Raw genomic sequence first — 14,096 nt, forward strand, 5'->3', positions numbered from 1 at the left:
TTGCACATCACCGCTTAAACTAGTATATATAATTTGACAAAAAGAATAACATGTATTAAAAATAAAAAATGAAGTGTGATTTTCATTCAGTTCTTTATTTCAAAAGGATGAAAATATAATTATTTTTAAAACATAGGAGGAAAATAATAATTTGCTTATTTTCTTATTAACTAAATAAAAGGATTAGAATGCTAATTCTGGAAAAGCATCAAATTACGGTAAATTGTAGGGATGTCATAGTAATTACATAAAACGCTTATTTCTGCGTGCTGCTCATTGCTGGTGCGAGTCAAGACGGCAAATTAAAGCAGAGAGAGGGAGATCGTAAGCAAGTAAAAGTTGATTTTCAATCTGTGGGCTGAACTGGGTACGTTTTGAATTGCGATTCTTTGTTCTGAAACAGTTAATACTTTAGATTTGCGGCAATTTCTTGATGGCAGTTCCTCAATTTTTGCAGGACCACCTCAGCCATTCTCTCCCTTTCATTTTCTCACTAAAAGATGGCGACTGAACCTGTAATACCCTTTGACTGTTTCTTTTCATTTCGATGTTCTTAATGCATTTTCAATTTTCTTCTTTCTTTTTTGTTATTGTATTATTAATTTTAGATTTTGGTGTTGATTTGTGATTAGCCACAAAGTAAACCAGGTTGATGAGCTTATGAGCATAATGATATGCAAATTCTAGATCAAAATTTGTGTTTTTATATGGCATGTTGGACTATTTGAACATTGGGCTGTTTATCACATACTGTGCCTACTGTTGAGCTCAATTCTGAACTCTATTTGTTTGCTGTTACTTCCTGTCTAACTTCTCTACCAATGTTTGGTCGATATCCAATGCTTGCTGAAGGTTAAATTAACTGAATTAGAAAACTTGTTATGTATGTTATCCTTTTATTTTGAAGCCACCCATTAAATTTTTCTGTTCTTTCTTTTTTCTTTTGGTCTTTCTACTCTCGGAGTGATTAATATAGTACTTTTTGTATAGGCTATGTATATCCGGGTTAAGCGTAACAAGACAACTTACTTTATCCAATGCGGTCCAGCTGAGAAAATTCTGGATGTTAAGCAGAAATTGCATGTCCTGATTGACAAGCCAGTTAGTGATCAGCGACTGACCTTAATGCCGAATGGGGAAGTGTTGGAGGATTCGAAGTCATTGGCAGACCATAATGTACAATTGCTAGTAATCACATTTATTTTGTATTGGTTAGAAAGAAAAAAAAACGAAAATATTCATCTGTATATATGCATTATTGGAAAAATGCCTATTCTAGTTGCATTTGAGAAATTCTTTAAACTCCTTTTCACATTTCCAATGAATTTACCATTTCTTTTCAGGTTGAAAATGATGCTGTTGTTGCATTAACCTTGAGAAAAGGTTGGCTCCCTTATCCTTGCCTTTCAGTATATATGTTTGTTTCATGCATGTTCCTAACATTGTAGTTGGCTTTTATGTGTGCCACGATTTTCTAATGCGTTTTATGAGTCAATTGATATGACTGAGAAATAAAGGAGCATGAGTTGGTATTAGTAATACCCCCATGAGCTGTTCTGAGCATGTCTTAAGGTTTAGATAAGATATAAATGTTAAGAATAATTTACATTATTCTTTGGTATTGTAGAAGCTGTTTATACAGACTGCTTCATGAATTTTAACAATGTGTGTTCTTTTTCTGTTCTTTTTATATTAATCTGGTGATGCTATGAATTTTGGTCAAACCAGCAGTTTAACTTTTTTTGTCTGCCTCATCTCATTTGCACTTTATCTTTTTGTAACTGGTAGCCTGTTAGGAACTTGAATCCATTGAATTTCTTAGAATTAGAAACGAGAGTCTTCCTGAATGTTTTTGCATGATTTGTTGATATGTATTTTGTTTGGGATAACGTTTTAGGATTTTGTAATTGGTTTCCACGAACTGCAATGCTCTCTCCCATTCTCCACCCCCTCTTGCGCTCGAACAATTTTTGGTTTTTATTGTTTTACTTTTCAGTTTGCTTTTTTAATGATTCAGCATGTCAATGATATATTAGACCTCTTTACGATTGAGCCTTTATCTTGTTCCACTTACACTAGTTCCTCTCTAGTAAAAGTAGTAATTCTTATCTGTATGATAATAATAGCCAGTATTTCTTAATTTTCACATATGAATAAGCAGTTCTTTTCTGAGTGCAATAGGAGATGCTGTGGTAAGAAGTTGTTCCAAATTTGTCTTTGTGACAGTGAATGGTTCTGATTTAGTTGCATTTATTATTTGCTTCAGTAGAAGATTATGAAAAGGCAAACCTGATTAAAATGCATGCTCTTTCCGTTCTGACCTTTTTGTGTGATTCAGAATCAAGGTGCCCATTTGATTGATATATCTTGAACCTTCTTTGGTATGAATGGGTTAAAGCTTTTTATTAAATAGAAATCTGAAAACTAAAGTGGTTGAATATTTTTTGTGTCCCCACTAATGACATTCGGTTTCAATTCCAGATGATAATGAGTTCGAGGATATCAATATTGTCCGGCCAAATGATTTCTACCAGAATCGTGATGCAGATGGGGGCAATTGGTGAGCCATGAAAATGCTTAGCTGCAGCATGATAGTTTTAGGTACAGCTATATACACATGCTATAGTCATATGAGGTGTGAACTATTGGATTTTTTGCTATCACAAAAACATGTTCAGTTATAATATCTAGTAGAGTTTCTCTTGTAAGCTGAAATTATCAAGCCCAGTAGGCCAAGCTACTACCTTTTCGTCAAAAGAAAAAAAAAACGATATGGGAAATTTGAGGTGCTTACACTAGGATGCATAGTGAGTTACATGGTTGATGAGCATGTTATATGACTAGCTTTCATATTATCTGATGGTTCTCTCTTGAACATAATATCAAAGAGAGCCATGAATTGGGTCCGAGAATGATGTGAATACAGGCAATAACTACTTAATACTTGAAGCTATCATCAACTATACTTCAGTTTGTTGCTCTGGATGGGTGTGTCATGTGGCTGTGTTGTGCTTGTGATTATCTTATTGATGGTTCTGAGTTAAAAGCACGCCAGTTTGATGCTACTTACCAACAAATCTTATATACCAAGTGGATGGCGATTGTTTTTTTTTTTTTTTCTTTTTGGTGAAATAGAAATGAGAACTAGCAGTAAGAGGGGCTCTAAGGCCAAAAAAAAAGTACAAAAGAGATACAACATGGACTTATCAATCAAACAGAGGGATATTTTCAAAAATATTCTAAAATCAACAAAAAAAATATTATTTTTATTGTGTAAATTTTTTTTCTAAAATTATATTTTTCTAATTCCTTTTCAAATTTAAGGCACCCTTGTTTGTTTTTTGGTTGTTCTTGAGTTGCCTAGGAAACCACAATATTGAATCATGAACGAAGAAAGACATGAGAGAAAAGCATATTGGCTAGTGATTATGAGGTTCTAATTCTTGACTGGTGGGAAGCTATTGATTTAGAAAGTCAAAAAAGTATCAAGGATTATGTAAAAAAAAAATACAAAAATATCTTCTTGTGTTGAGGGAATTGCATGTGTAGAGATTTAAAAAATAATTGATTAGGAAGATTACAAGTCCGAGATATCAAACTCTTTTGTGATGCGGTCACTATTACACGCCACTGCTGTTTTCCGTAGGAGTTCAGGCCGTGTATCAGTCCCAGTGTGGCTGATTGTGCAATGTCTTAATGAAATGCCTAGTGGCATGATCAAAACCGATGATCGTAAGCTATGTCCTCCATCAAGATTAGCCCTAATCAATAAGTTGGAACAACTTCATTGGCTTATCTTATTATTATCAAAGAGAAAGGGCTTAAGATTTTATTAAAATTATTTGTTTGGAAATTTCCCGACAAGCTAATCATAGGTTCTTCTCCCTATTGGAATAACAGGGTGATCAACATTTTTTCGAGTATTTCTTGAATAAATTTTTTTCTATGGAAAAATAGAACATTTTGAAGTCTTCTACACCTATGTTGAGCTCTAAAACATGGGCTTACTGCCCAGAATAACCACGGCCTACAGCCGTACAAAGATCAAGGGGAACAATCACCATAATAGCCAATTGCAAAATCGAAAGTGTATACCTCTGAACCTTGATTTGAGCTTGCAAAAGTAAGAAAGTATCGCATTGATGACAAAGAAACAAATAAAATATCGCATTAACTAACTAGGAATGTTTTGCATCAATAAGAGGAAAAAGAACAAGGATATTTAAATTGCAAAAATTAATGATGTTCATCACATTGTACTGAACAACAAAAAACAAAAAACAAAAAAGAAATAGTTCTTATAACTAATTTGTAGATTATAAAAGTTTTTTAGTTGATTACTAATTAATATAAATAAAACCACACAATTATTCATTCGTCCATGATACAAGTAGAACCCAAACTAATATCTCCACAACCATGACTTTGCTTTCTGGTTTCTATGTTCACCCATCAAATCGGTGAATAGCCTTCCCATAGTTGGTCCAATTATCGGGCCCATGCGGAGGCCACTATGCTGATTTTGGTGCCATTACCGTCTCTTGGCTGCTTCCTCTGCTGCTGCTGCTGCTTTTTGTGCTTGATATTATTGTACTCAAGTGATGGTTCATATTTAGGCAACATCCTGGGGTTGCAAGGCAAAGGGTCAGTCCAAAAATACTTCGCATTAAGTGCATCCCTAGCAGATATTCTCTTTGACGGATCAAACATCAGCATTCTCTCTAACAAACCTATAGCATATCTATCAGCACCCCTGAAGACGTCCCTAATCCGCCTCCTCGCAGGGCCATTCGGCCTGAATTTGTCATACAGAGGAAGCTCGGAAGCACCAGGCCAATCATCCTGATCAGGAGCTCCACAGAGCTCGATTATTTTCTTCAACTGATCAGCCTCGCTTGTTCCACATAGTACTGCACGTCCTATCAAGAGCTCAGCAAAAACACAGCCAACAGACCACATATCCACACCAGTATCGTAGCTTGTCGCTCCGAGCAGTAACTCTGGCGGTCTATACCACAACGTGACAACTTTATTAGTGAGACGTGGACTGAGGTGGTCGCGGTCACAATTCTTGAAAACGAACCAGCGAGCTAGTCCAAAGTCTGCTATCTTCAAATCGCCCTCATGATTAATCAAGACATTAGCACACTTGATGTCTCTGTGAATCACATTATTTGCATGGCAATAACTGAGCCCTGAAAGCAGCTGCCTCATGTAGCACTTGATCTGGGTTGCAGTAAATTGAGTAGCAAATTTCAAGTTATTATTATAGCGATGAGAAAGGCTTGCAAGATCGTGCTCCATGTACTCGAAAACCAAGTAGGTGTTGCCCTTGTAGTTCTTATAATCTGTTACGATTTCCTTGAGCCCCAGAACGTTATCATGGTGAAGATTGGTCAGAATCTTGATTTCTCTAATGGCTGTTATAGGAAAACCTTCTTTTTCTTCATGGTCTGTTATTAGCAGCTTCTTGACTGCTACTGTTTTTCCTGTTCCGATTTCTCTTGCCTTGAATACTTGGCCATAGCTTCCTTCCCCGAGTATGTCTAGTCTTCGGTAGGAGTCTATGCCGCGGCACCACCATTGCTGCGGGGGCTCTTGGATGTTGAGTTGGCCTAGGGCTGCTATTACCATGTCTGCTCCTTCCAATTTATGAACACACGCATATTATATAATGCAGGTATAAATAAATAGTTTTTGAGTAATTTTAGTGTTGTAATTGTGGTTGGATTTGGGTTACAATTAAAAACCATCATATCCTGTATTGTAAATGATAGATGGAGAAGTAATGCAAATTAAGTAATTAACAACTTAATTGGGAGAAAGATATGGGAATGGGAAGTTGGAAACAAATTCTGTACCTCTTTTCAATTCCTTCTCCAATCTTCTTCGGTGAAACAATACAAACACTTTAGTTTAAAATTGCTTTTAAAGATTTTTTTTATTAAAAAAGGCGAGATTTGTAAAAATCTCTTCTTTACATTCACGTATATCTATTAATTTTATATAATTAAATATAATGACAAAGAATAAAGTATATATATATATAATAAACTAACTATTTTTAAATATTTTTTATTTTTTTAAAATTTTAAAATTTTATAAATATAACAATATATAAATTATTTTAAAAATATCTATTAATTAATTTTAGTATCATATAAATTAATACCATCAATATAATTAATATTATTATCTTTTTAGGATTACAAATTTATTATATAATTAAAATTAATTTATTATTAATATAATATTAAAAATATAATTTAATTTATTATTTTCTATACTTATAATTATTATTTAACTAAAAAATTAATTTATTATTTAATATAATATTAAAATTTAATTAATATATATTTTTATGATAAAATTAATATTATTATTTAATTAAAAATTATTTATTAGTTAATATAATATTAAAATATAATTAACATACTATTTCTTATGATTATAGTTATTATTTAATTTGAAATATAATTTAATAACTAATAAATTAATAAAATAATTATAAATAAATTTAATCCTACGTATTAAAAATGAATATACATATTAAAATAAAAAATTTATATGTCAAAAATTAAAAATATATATAAAACAATTAAATCTTAAAACTATATTATTATATAGAGTAAAACTTTTATAGTGATACTCTATATAATAATAAAAATTATGGTGCTAATTTGGACCAGTTAAATTATAAATTTTTAAATCTCATTTTAAGAAAATATTTTTATATAGTAATATTTATATATATTATTTTAAAAATATATATATTATACTATATTTTATTTTATTATAGTATTGTTTTACTTTATCAATCTTATTTGTATAATAAAATAAAATATTTATATATTATATTTCTAATTTCTATCATTTTACCAATAAAATTAGATATTAAGTTCAAAGAAAAATCTTATTATTCAATCTTCTATTAAATCAATAATAATAAGTTTATTTAGTTTAAATATATAAATATAATTTTTTTTTATTTAATATCATACAATTATAGCGCATCGCAAATATCTAAATCTTTTGTACGGTTGGGCGCTAATAGTAACATCAAAATCAGCAAATGCTATTTCTAAAATAATAATAATAATAATAATAATATATAATAATTTAAACAAAAAAGAAAACATTTCTTAGGTGTCTCCCTTTAAATAATAAATTATAAAATTATAAGTTATATTGTTTTTTTTTTATATTTAAATATAAAATACTAAAATATTTTTTTGATAAATAGCCAAGGATTTCAAAAAGAAAAAGAGAAAAGTAACTTGTTTTAATTATTTGAGAACAAACAGTTTATCTCTATGGAAATATTCCTTATCCCTCCAACACTCACTACCTCACTCACTGAAACAATGTCTCTTCTCCATTGCAAGCACCTTCCTTTCTCTCTAACCCCTCTAAACAATAATCCCAATTTCCCCTATTCAACTACAAGTTTCCACTATCCCTCTCCTCGAACACTCCAAGTCCTCTGCGCCGCAAAGAGAACCGGGAAGCAGAGGTACCCATCAGAGAAGAAGAAGCTTAAATTAAAGCATAAAGAAAGACTTGTCGATGTCAAGAACAAGTTTGAAGGTATGTGGCGGCTCTCTAAGCTCTCTGTTTCGGTGCAAAACGACCCTGGTAAAGACTTTCTTGGTATCTCTGATGGGCTGCTTCAAGCAATTGCTAAAGCTATTGAATTCCCGGTAATCGGTTTTTCTTAAAGATATTTTGAGTAAAAGAAATGAAAGAATTGATTGTCACTGTTTTCAATTATATTTATTTACAGGTTGCTTCTATGCTTCCAGCAGAAGCATTTACCGTGGTTAGGAAATCTTTTGATGCCAGGAAGGTTAGTTTTGATTGGAGATAATAACAGTTTACTTATCTATTTATACTTTTAAATATAGTTGATAAATTTGGATTCTCTTTATTTTAAGTGTGTTTGGAAAGTCTAAAAATATAAGTTAATTCTTATGTTTGGAAAACCTATATATGAAACGTTTTAAAGAATGAACTCATGCCAAAATGACATTATCTTTCAAGAATTCAGTTCAATTGGACTCTTGTCCCAAACAAGGCCTTATTAGCTAATTAGTTGGGGAATAAACTTTAGCTGGCAAGAATTGGAAATGCAATATGGATTTATTTCTTATTTTATTGGTGTAATGTGAATTTTTGCAATAATTAGCTGCTGCTAGGGAAAAAATAAGCATCATTTTTTATATTTGGATTCTCTGACCTAATGATTTTGTTTGACATATGTTTTCTTTTTCAGATATTGAAGGAACCCAAATTTGTTTATACCGTGGATATGGATGCTAGTAAACTTATTAATCTAGAGCCTCGTACTCGGGAATTCGTTTCTGATTTAAAACCTAAAGTTGGATTTGTAGAATATACACCCCAAGAAAGAGTTTCAGGTGATTTGCGCAGTATAATAAATGCTTGTGAAAAGGTCGAGGATCAAAAGCCACCAAGGGAATGTCGACATAGTGTTTCCTCTGACTCTGCGGACATGCACAGGTACCGAGCAATCAGAAAGCCAAAGATTGCTGTTGTAGGGAGTGGTCCATCTGGGTTGTTTGCTTCTCTTGTTCTTGCAGAATTGGGTGCAGATGTTACCTTAATAGAAAGAGGTCAACCAGTTGAACAAAGAGGGCGCGACATTGGCGCTTTAATGGTTCGGCGGATCTTAGAACTGGAAAGCAATTTTTGCTTTGGGGAGGTTATATCTTGATTCATTTAGTATTTTATTGAAGATTCCTTTAATATATCACATGTGAATTCTGACTTTTCTTTTCTTGATATAAACTGTCTTCTGAACCATTAGCTGATTTATTTAAAGTATATCACTTTCACTAGAGCTTATTTCCATAAAAAATTTTGTTCTTTTTCTTTTTGCTTGAATATAGTTTTTCTTTGTCTTGATGTTTGATTTCTTGCATCGATGAACTAGCAAGAATCTTGAGTATAATAGTTGAATCTTAATTTTTATTCAAAACTTTGTGTAGCCTATTTATTTTAGAATTTAAAATGCAGCACAATCTTGTCCCCAGCTTCTCATAAAGAGTATATTCTGTACAGTAGACATCTACCTGCAAGATGACTTGTTAAAAGGCCTTGTTCCACTCCAATGTCCATGGGGTGGTTGAATAATGACACATGCCACTGGGTTCACTGAAAGCCCAGTAATTAGGAAGAATGATATTGCCCTATTCCTGAATCACGTTTTAATATAAGCTTTGGTTCCTGGCCCTAGTCCACAGTGGCAAATGAGGCTATCATATCAACCTACAAGTTGAGATACTACCTTTAACACCATTCACCTGTTCCTCTATTTTCACATTTTTTTGTATAATTTGGATCTGGGGACCTTTACAACAGTCAATTAATAGGTTTTATATACTTTTGGATGCTCCTTAGTATGTGCTCTTTAGCATACTCCTAGGTATGATATAATAAGAGAAAGATATTAGACAATTTACTGATTTTTGGTCTTAAATTTTAATATATTAATTTGCAATTATTTATCTAATTTTGGTTTGTTTTCCTTATTTCGTTCACTGCCAAGTTTTATTAAGGACTTATGCATTGCAGGGCGGTGCAGGTACTTGGAGTGATGGAAAGCTAGTAACTAGAATTGGAAGGAACAGCAACAGTGTTATGGCTGTGAGGACTATTCCCCCTAACTGTTGGATTCTCTCTTCTTTTCTGTTTTGGTTTTCCATTAATATATGTCCCAACTTTCCTCCTCGTGCTAGCTTTTTTGCTACATTCTCCTTTTTCTGATTAGCAGTAATCCTTAGTAGAGCTTATTTATAATTTCATTGAGACGAGTAAATGAACAAATAGGTGGCCTTTCTGGAAATGTTTCTCTGGTGTTCTGATCACTTTTGCTTCATTGTTTTTTGTTATCCCTAGGGTATGATACCTTATAGCTTCCCAGTTTCAAATCATTTTCCATTAAGTTAGGTCTCACATGAACTAATTTTATTGGCACTGTATATGGATTTCGAAAGGAGAGGCTTCATCCTAGTTAGCCAGTCATGAAATTTTTGCATTTAACGCAAATGTTAAGTTTTTCCTCATATCTGAAGCTCATTTATCATTTCAAGTATTAGTTTCTCTATTATAAGGAAATCCTACTGTAAGAATAAGTGAGTTGTATTTAAGTTATCGTATTAAATTTTCTATGCTTCTTTTTTCTCAGGTTATGAAAACTTTAGTTCACTTTGGAGCCCCAGAAAATATTTTGATTAATGGAAAGCCTCATCTGGGAACAGATAAGTTAATTCCATTGCTTCAAAACTTTAGGCGACATCTAGAAAGGTTGGGTGTAAGTTGCAATCAAATTCTCCTTTCGGCAACTAGTTATTGATTGTGCTTCTTCATTACAATTTGCTTTGTCACCCATTTGAACTTCATTTTACTGGTGTCTCATTTTGCTTCTGACTTTTGTTTTCCTAACATGATTAGGTTTCAATTAAGTTTGGCACAAGACTAGATGATTTAATGATAGAGAATGGGCATGTTGTGGGGATTAAAGTTTCTGATTCAAAAGACAGATTGCAGCATGATGTCCTGATGTTGGGTTTTGATGCAGTAGTTCTGGCAGTGGGGCATTCTGCACGTGACATTTATCAAATGCTTCTTTCTCATAATATTCACATCGTCCCAAAAGATTTCGCTGTGAGTATGGAATATTTTCTCTTACCATCATGTCTTCTATAGGAAAGCTGCATTGTAACCGGAGACATGCATGTTAATACCTGTTCGCATGGATTTCAACAGAACACATAAATTTGCTTAGTTTAAATCCACACAAGAAAAGTTTCTAAATCTGCAGGTAAGGAAAAATTGCATTTCCTTAGGTTTTGCAATTTCTACAAGATGTAGTGCTGTTAGCTGTTGCAACTTCAGTTGAAGAGAAGAAGTGTCAGTTTAGGTTTATTTTAATAGTCGAGTAATAGCTAACACAAATAGGAAAAGGACAAATCGGAAGGCAGGGTTTGTTGGTGAACAAGATGGAATTTATTATGGAATTTCTAATGTAATTGTTATGCAAGTAGTGGCTGCTTTGATGATTGTCTTGGAACTTGGGAAGTGGGAGCTGGTGATTTGTTATTGTTATTGTATTATAAATTTTCACTGAATGATCTTTTTGGCTTTGTTGTTGGTATCCATCATGTGTTGTAGTTGTCTAGTTTATAATGTGATGATCGATGTTCAGTTCTAAAATAATGCTTAGATTTGGCTATCCTCATGCTTCCATTTTTTTCTTTACACTTTTTTATCATCTTCTTTTAACTTGATTGGTTAAACAGGTTGGTTTGCGCATTGAACACCCCCAAGAACTAATAAACAGCATACAGGTTGAATTTGCATTTCTACTCTTTCTTTGCTTTGGTCAAAGATATATTCTGCTCATAAAATTAATTTTATTTTATTGTTATTATTATGTTTTAAATTCTCTTGTAAGATTGAGTGCAGTGACATGCTTCTCTTTCTGCAGTATTCTGGTTTAGCCTCTGAGGTTTGTAGGGGGCGGGGTAAAGTGCCTGTAGCAGATTACAAGATTGCTAGTTATGTTGGTGGAGAACATATGGACATGTCTTTGAACTCAGGGCCTGAAAGTCGTAGTTGCTATTCGTTCTGCATGTGTCCTGGGGGACAGGTATGCTTGTTCTTGTGGCTTTTTCTGCATACTGTACATTTTCTAGGTGTTATTATTGGTTGAATGAATACTTTGAATGATATTGATTCAAGATCTTGTCACAGCAAATACAATTTTTTTTATCCTACTATTCAAAGCTAATCTGATTTAGCTAAAAGAATTTTAATTTCATGTTGAGTTGAGTTTTTAGTTTGATTGTTGTTACTATTATTTGGGCTTATCAGTGTCGAGATTGTCATGGGGTACTTTGTAATGCTGTCTGGAACTGCTATCGTACAATTGCCTTGTACAATGGTTGTATGGATCCCATTTCATATAATTGTGGTAGTTGAATCAGGTGATCTTACCTGATATTTCTGCCAGAACGTATATGTTGAGGAAGCTTAAATTTGTGGCCACAGGTTGTTCTTACTAGCACAAATCCATTGGAACTCTGCATCAACGGTATGTCATTTTCTCGCCGTGCTTCTAAGTGGGCAAATGCTGCACTTGTTGTCACTGTCTCGGCACAGGATTTTGAGGCATTAAATTTGCATGGGCCTCTTGCAGGGATTGAATTCCAGGTAGGCTTTCCTTGTGGTGCTCTACCTTGGTGCCCATTATTCATTTTTAATTTTGTATTTAATTTATTTTTCACCCAACTTTACGTCCATAAAAATTGTAGAGACCTTTTTCCACTTTTGCAATAATGATATTTCGTTTGAACTGCTGAAAAAGGTTTCTTTTTTTCTGTTTTTCTTTTTGAGATCTGACTTATTCCATTATTCTTTTTGAAGATATCATTATTCCATAGATGACATATCAAATGACCACATTAATTCTGTCGCTTACTTCAGCTTTTCTCATTGTTTAGAAGGAATTTGAGCAGAGAGCAGCTGTAATGGGAGGTGGAGATTTTGTGGTGCCTGCACAGACAGTTACTGATTTTCTGGAAAACAAGTTATCAGGTAGAATTATTGTTTCCTCTCCGTAAGTGATTAACCAAAAGAATTTTCAGCTAGCTTGACTTGCCTTGTTTTTCTAGTTACATCTTTGCCACCATCGAGCTATCGGTTGGGAGTAACAGCAGCCAATCTCCATGAATTGTTTCCTGTTCACATTACAGATGCTCTGCAGCGTTCAATCCTGATGTTTGAGAAAGAGGTCTCAGTTTCTCTTTCTTAATTCTTCTTCAATTGTGGAAGATTTCCTCATTCTTACTAAATAAACTTGTTTTCTTTGAATATTTTCAGTTACCAGGATTTTTGTCCGAGAAGGCCCTTCTTCATGGGGTAGAGGTATCTCTAACTTTTCCCCTACTTCTTTCTGCAGCATTTGCTGCACTCGTGTTAATCTATTAACCATTGTAATTGCAGTTTCTTTTATTAATTACTCTTAGAACTTTGCTTTTGATTTTTCATTCCTGCTTCTAGACTAGAACCAGCTCTCCTGTTCAAATTCCTCGGAACAGTGACACTTATGAGAGTATGTCCTTGAGAGGGCTCTATCCAATTGGTGAAGGAGCAGGTTACGCTGGCGGCATTGTGAGTGCAGCAGTTGATGGCATGCAGGCAGGATTTGCTGTGGCAAAGAACTTCGATCTCATCCAGAACATGGAGTTGGTTTTGGGGAAGGCTCAGGGTGTTGGATCTGTGAAGTACTAAAACAGTTTGGTTAATTACTGTCATGCGTGGATACATAGCTTGACTGCACAATTTCTGAACCTAAGTGATGAGGACCAAATGACATGAGCTTGAAATTCTTGTCCATACTGCAAAACATGGTCAGTATACAACACCTATGCTTGCTAGAAAATTCAACATGTCCATACTGATGGTTGATATCTAATATCATTTTCCTATGGGCAAGTTGATACTTATTGCTAACTGCTGACCGTGGAAGGGCAACTGCATGGCTGTTTAACGCAATGCAGATTTTGTATTTACCAGAGGCATATAGAAGCTTGAGGGCAGCTTTTCGATGTCTGCCAGCTCAAAGATGCCGCTCTCTGTTTTACTAGTCATTGGAATTGGTGAACTTGTTTCTGCCATCATCCCTCAAGTGGGTCTTAGGAATAACCACTATATAACAGATAGAAGTTGTTCAGAAGGTTGTTTATTCAACTCAGATTCAGAACAACAGTCCAGTTGACTTCAAGGTGAAGCTCTTGTAATTCAGGAAGTAGTGGCAGATTTGGACCTTACTTGAAGACCATTAAATCTTGTCTAAAATAAATTAATTTTATCACCTGGATATTCTGTTCCTTGAAAGGTTTGTTTCAGAAGGGTGTCTAGCAATCTAACATTTTTCTTTCTGTACAGTAGGTCTATTCTGGTTGGACTGAAAACAGACCGAATAGTTTTTCTCTCAGAAGACACTGAAGTAAAAATAGAAATAGGCTTGCTTCTGTAAATGGCAGCATAGCCTTCTTAGTGATTCATGTCAA

General features: G+C 33.7%; 3 protein-coding genes across 7 annotated transcripts; 2 read left to right on the plus strand and 1 right to left on the minus strand.

Moving 5' to 3' along the window:
- The first annotated feature begins 207 nt into the window (after positions 1 to 207).
- LOC8270717 lies at positions 208 to 2,965 on the plus strand. Its single transcript, XM_002533188.4, has 5 exons — positions 208 to 367; positions 458 to 515; positions 991 to 1,176; positions 1,344 to 1,383; positions 2,482 to 2,965. The coding sequence occupies exons 2-5, from the start codon at positions 501 to 503 to the stop codon at positions 2,562 to 2,564; spliced, it is 324 nt and encodes a 107-aa protein (XP_002533234.1). The 5' UTR covers positions 208 to 367; positions 458 to 500; the 3' UTR covers positions 2,565 to 2,965.
- A 1,032-nt stretch (positions 2,966 to 3,997) lies between these two features.
- On the minus strand, positions 3,998 to 5,634 carry LOC8270716 (cyclin-dependent kinase C-1-like). Its single transcript, XM_048372142.1, has one exon. The coding sequence runs from the start codon at positions 5,632 to 5,634 to the stop codon at positions 4,489 to 4,491; it is 1,146 nt and encodes a 381-aa protein (XP_048228099.1). The 3' UTR covers positions 3,998 to 4,488.
- A 1,646-nt stretch (positions 5,635 to 7,280) lies between these two features.
- On the plus strand, positions 7,281 to 14,096 carry LOC8270715 (uncharacterized protein Cbei_0202). 5 transcript variants are annotated; one of them, XR_003080815.2, is made up of 14 exons: positions 7,281 to 7,700; positions 7,784 to 7,846; positions 8,273 to 8,722; positions 9,595 to 9,666; positions 10,208 to 10,333; positions 10,474 to 10,686; positions 11,322 to 11,369; positions 11,510 to 11,671; positions 12,073 to 12,234; positions 12,525 to 12,618; positions 12,696 to 12,814; positions 12,904 to 12,948; positions 13,084 to 13,433; positions 13,520 to 14,096. XR_003080815.2 is itself a non-coding variant. In XM_002533186.4 (13 exons), exons 1-13 carry the CDS (start codon positions 7,314 to 7,316, stop codon positions 13,312 to 13,314), a joined length of 2,172 nt encoding a protein of 723 aa, XP_002533232.1. In that variant the 5' UTR covers positions 7,281 to 7,313; the 3' UTR covers positions 13,315 to 14,096. The 5 variants fall into 5 exon arrangements, 2 of the variants coding, with proteins under 2 accessions (XP_002533232.1, XP_048228014.1); XR_001536248.3 differs by having other exon boundaries at positions 13,584 to 14,096; XR_007215149.1 differs by having other exon boundaries at positions 13,600 to 14,096.

This window comes from Ricinus communis, chromosome 3, assembly GCF_019578655.1.
Source record: "Ricinus communis isolate WT05 ecotype wild-type chromosome 3, ASM1957865v1, whole genome shotgun sequence".
Taxonomy (NCBI): domain Eukaryota; kingdom Viridiplantae; phylum Streptophyta; class Magnoliopsida; order Malpighiales; family Euphorbiaceae; genus Ricinus; species Ricinus communis.